This window comes from Morus notabilis, unplaced genomic scaffold, assembly GCF_000414095.1.
Source record: "Morus notabilis unplaced genomic scaffold, ASM41409v2 Scaffold404, whole genome shotgun sequence".
NCBI lineage: Eukaryota > Viridiplantae > Streptophyta > Magnoliopsida > Rosales > Moraceae > Morus > Morus notabilis.
This window is the reverse complement of record NW_010362549.1, coordinates 622085-626256: the sequence shown is the minus strand read 5'-3', so window position 1 is coordinate 626256 and position 4172 is coordinate 622085. Positions and strand designations below refer to the sequence as shown.

At 30.4% G+C, this 4172-nt stretch overlaps 1 protein-coding gene across 1 annotated transcript in view; it reads right to left on the bottom strand.

The window, feature by feature from the left end:
- The window catches only part of LOC21406245 (LOB domain-containing protein 1), a 13943-nt gene extending 13021 nt beyond the window's left edge, over positions 1-922 (bottom strand). The window contains exon 1 of the mRNA XM_010102413.1: positions 737-922. Coding sequence (XP_010100715.1) covers positions 737-922 — 186 coding nt within the window. The remainder of the gene's footprint in view (positions 1-736) is intronic.
- Between the last annotated feature and the right edge of the window lie 3250 nt (positions 923-4172).

Below are 4172 nucleotides of genomic sequence, written 5' to 3'. Positions count from 1 at the left end.
TATTTTCCGCAGTAAGTTTAAGAAAAATCATGTATATGTCTATATGATTCAAAAGTTTCAAGTATGTATGTTTAAAAAGTATACGTACATATGTATGTTAAGAAAACCAAGGTTGTAGCTAACAACCCTAGTTTTGAGTATTTAAGTTTTAGAATGTTACAGTACATGCAACAAATAAATGAATTTTAAACATGACGATTTAAATGAGTAATTTTAGAAGGACTTTAAGATGTACTTGAATTTAAGATTTCTCACGAAATCCGTTTTAAAGTCAAATGAGATGGCCGATTGAAATGACTAGTTTTAGAAAAGCTTTTAAAGAGTATTTAAAACAAGAGTTCAAATGCTATTCCATTTGAAGGATATTCCTAAAAGGTTTTATCTTAACTAAAATTAAGAAAAGCTTTAAGAAATTTAGTGATTCACTTATTTGAAATTATTGTTACAAATTATGAAAGTATTCCTTATTATATAAAAAAAAAAATGTTCCGCATATTTTAAGAAACCCCAGTAAGTACAAGTTAAAGTTTAAGTTACAGTGGCGGCCTCATAGGAGGGTCGTCACAAAAACCAACTAAACATGTAGAAATAAAACAATATTCGTAGTAGTACATGTAATACTAGGGAAATTGTGTTATAGGGTGTGTAACTAAATAGACGATAAATTAAGATGTGATCTGATATTCAGAGATATGATTAATAACATATAATTCTATGATACTAGCTATATGCATACCTGGATCATTTTGATAACGTTACTAGCACCAAAAACCTTATGAACGCAGGCGAATTTCTCGATCTCTTCAGTTGGAAAATATGGTGAAAGCGCGCAGTTGTTGTCACATCTCCGGCGAAGCATTTTACAAGCGGCGCATGGTTGATTGACCCGGGAACGTGCTAGGGGGACTTGGCCGGTTTCCATGTGTTTCGAAAGTGTTACACAAGTAGTACTAGTTAATGTTAAAACTATTGTTGGCCCATCTCTCATTAGTTCGAGCTTTTGAGATGCAGTGGTTTCCCAACAGTGTCTTAATATGGTATCAGAGCGGGAGGTCCTGAGTTCAAACCCCCGTAATTGCACTCTTTATCCCCATTTAAATTGTCATCACGTGTTGGGTCTTTAATATATCTCGGGCTTAAATATTCACGTGTTGGGCTTTCCAATTAATTTACCCACACGATTGCCCATTGTCCAGCCCACACGTGAGGGGGAGTGTTAAAACTATTGTTGGCCCATCTCTCATAAGTTCGAGCTTATGAGATGCAGTGGTTTCCCAACAATGTCTTAATATGGTATCAGAGCCAGAGATCGTGTGTTCGATCCTCCGTGCACTCTTCTTCCTCCCTTAAATCATCACGTGTGTATCCTACACGTGAGGGGGAGTGTTAAAACTATTGTTGGCCCATCTCTCATTAGTTCGAGCTTTTGAGATGCAGTGGTTTCCCAACAGTGTCTTAATATGGTATCAGAGCCAGAGGTCGTGTGTTCGATCCTCCGTGCACTCTTCTTCCTTCTTAAATCATCACGTGTGTGTCCCACACGTGAGGGGGAATGTTAAAACTATTGTTGGCCCATCTCTCACAAGTTTGAGCTTTTGAGATGCAGTGGTTTTCCAACCGTGTCTTAATAGTTAAAGTTAGAACAAATGTTTACATGTATGTGTGTGCTTATTATTGAAAGATCACGAACAGCAATGTAAAACAATATATTGTTGATGCAGTTTTTTGTGTAGTGCAAGTGCAAGGAAATTGAGGAGGCCGCCACTTAATAAAGGACAGTTTAAGCTGATGAATTTGGTTGAAAATTGTATTATTTGCTGTTAATTAAGACTATGGACCTAACCAATGTAGCCCCCCTTTAGACCATTTTTTTTTTTTTTTTTTTTTTTGCCCTCAAAGTTGGCTATTAATTGAGAAAATTACTCAATGGACAAAATCTGTCAATCCAACTATATAATACAAATAAATAAACAAATAAATAAGTAAAAGCTTATCTACATGTACTTATTCTCCAAAAAGAAAATTTTTTCCTCTGATAAGAATTATTTTCTTAATTACAAGAAAGTTTTAAGTTCATGTTAAACACACCAGATACTATTAATATTGAAAAAGTGGGGAGAGATTCAAGACAAATTTGCTCTTTTTTTCTTTAATTTTTCAAAAACAAAAATTTTAGTACTTCTATGACCGTGAGTAAGAAACTGTAGATCACGTTAGGCTTGAAGCTGTAAAGGACGTTTTATACTGTACGTATATGTGTATAACGTTTGTTCTTGGAGAACAAATTAAATTCCCGTTCACTTCGCTGATTCGAGTTTAGAATTTAAGTTTTTTTACAGTAAAAAACTCTCACAAACAATCACATCTAACTTTTTTACTACAGTAAAAAATTCTCACATAAAATCACATCTCAACTCGAATTTTAAATTTAAATCAGTGAAGTGAACGAGATAATTTGAGAACTCATAGTAATGTTTTCCACATGATTTTCTTGTCATTACGGTGCATGTTTCATGATTGCTAATTAGTGCCAAAGTCAAAAACTTCTTCCAATTACGTTTATATGCAAACTCTGGCACGTTTTTTTTTGTTTTTTGTTTTTTTCATGCCTTGAAGCTGTAAAGGACGTTTTACTGTACGTTAGAGGAAAGTAGTATTGGACCTTTCACCAAAATTAATCAACCCATGGCCGTTCAATTTAATTATAGTTATTCCATACTCAGGTCTTTCTACGATGGGTCAGTAGGACACATTTTTTTTTTTATCATTATATCTATTTCAAAATCAAATTAGATTGATTAAAAAATATACAAAATAAATAATATTTGATATAAATCTGATAGTTTAAAATAATCTTTTCAATAGTTTATTTTTCAAAAAAAATTCCCTATTTTTTAGTGATATTTCCAACGAAATGTTGTTCATTTGTTTTATTTTGTTTTACATAAAACTCGTGCAACTTGCGTTCTTGAAAAACTGTGCACGGATGTGCAAGCAAAAAAAAGACAAAGTACTTGTTCATTTTATGATTTAAGTTTTATTATTATAGTATTTTTTTTATATAAATTTAAATTTAATTTTTTTGCTATAATATTTTTCTCTTATATACACAATTTAAGTCATGACTTGAGATTGTGTAAATAAACACACCCAAAACAACAATGAATAGAGGGAGAAAAAAGAAACTTTGTATATGATCATATATATGGCACGGTCTATATATAGATCCGGTTATATATATATATATATATATATATATAGAGAGAGAGAAAGAAGAAAATATGTTAAGACTTAAGATAAATTATAATTAATAGGTCAATAGTTTACATAAGTTAATAAATATGTTAAATTACAGTTTTTGTCCGTAACTTGTCTGGTTATGAACCATAACTTGACAAGTTTGACCATAACTTATCTGGTTATGAACCATAACTTGACAAATTATGGCCTATTAATTTCTATAACTAAAAATCAACCTATATACTTTTTTAAACTTTTCATATTTACCTATTTTCTACTATTTTCGATATATATATTATATATGAGAAAACAAAAGCAAAATTAATATACAAACGACATTAAAAATACATGTCGTTTTGCACTTGAGTTCAACATTTTGTTTATAAGATCAAAATCAAATTAGATTGATTAAAAAATATACAAAATAAATAATATTTTATATAAATCTGACAGTTTAAAATAATCTTTTTAATAGTTATTTTTAAAAAAAAAAAATTCCCTATTTTTTAGTGATATTTCCAACGAAATGTTGTTCGTTTGTTTTATTTCGTTTTACATAAAACTCGTGCAACTTGCGTTTTGAAAAATTGTGCACGGATGTGCAAGCAAAAAAAAAAAAAAGAACTTATTCATTTCATACCTTAAGCTTTATTGTCACAGTATTTTCTCTTATATAATTTTAAATTTAATTTTTTTATTATAATATTTTTCTTTCATGTACACAATTCAAGTCATGACTTGAGATTGTGCAAATGAACACACCCAAAACAACAATGAATAGAGGGAGAAAAAAGAAACTTTGGGTGCGTTTGGAATTGATTCCAAAACGTTTTTATTTTCTTTACGAAAATGAAAATGAAAACGTTTTTAGTTTCATTTTTGAATTATTTCTAAAAATGCGTTTGGTAGTTTTATTTAGAGATTGATTTCAG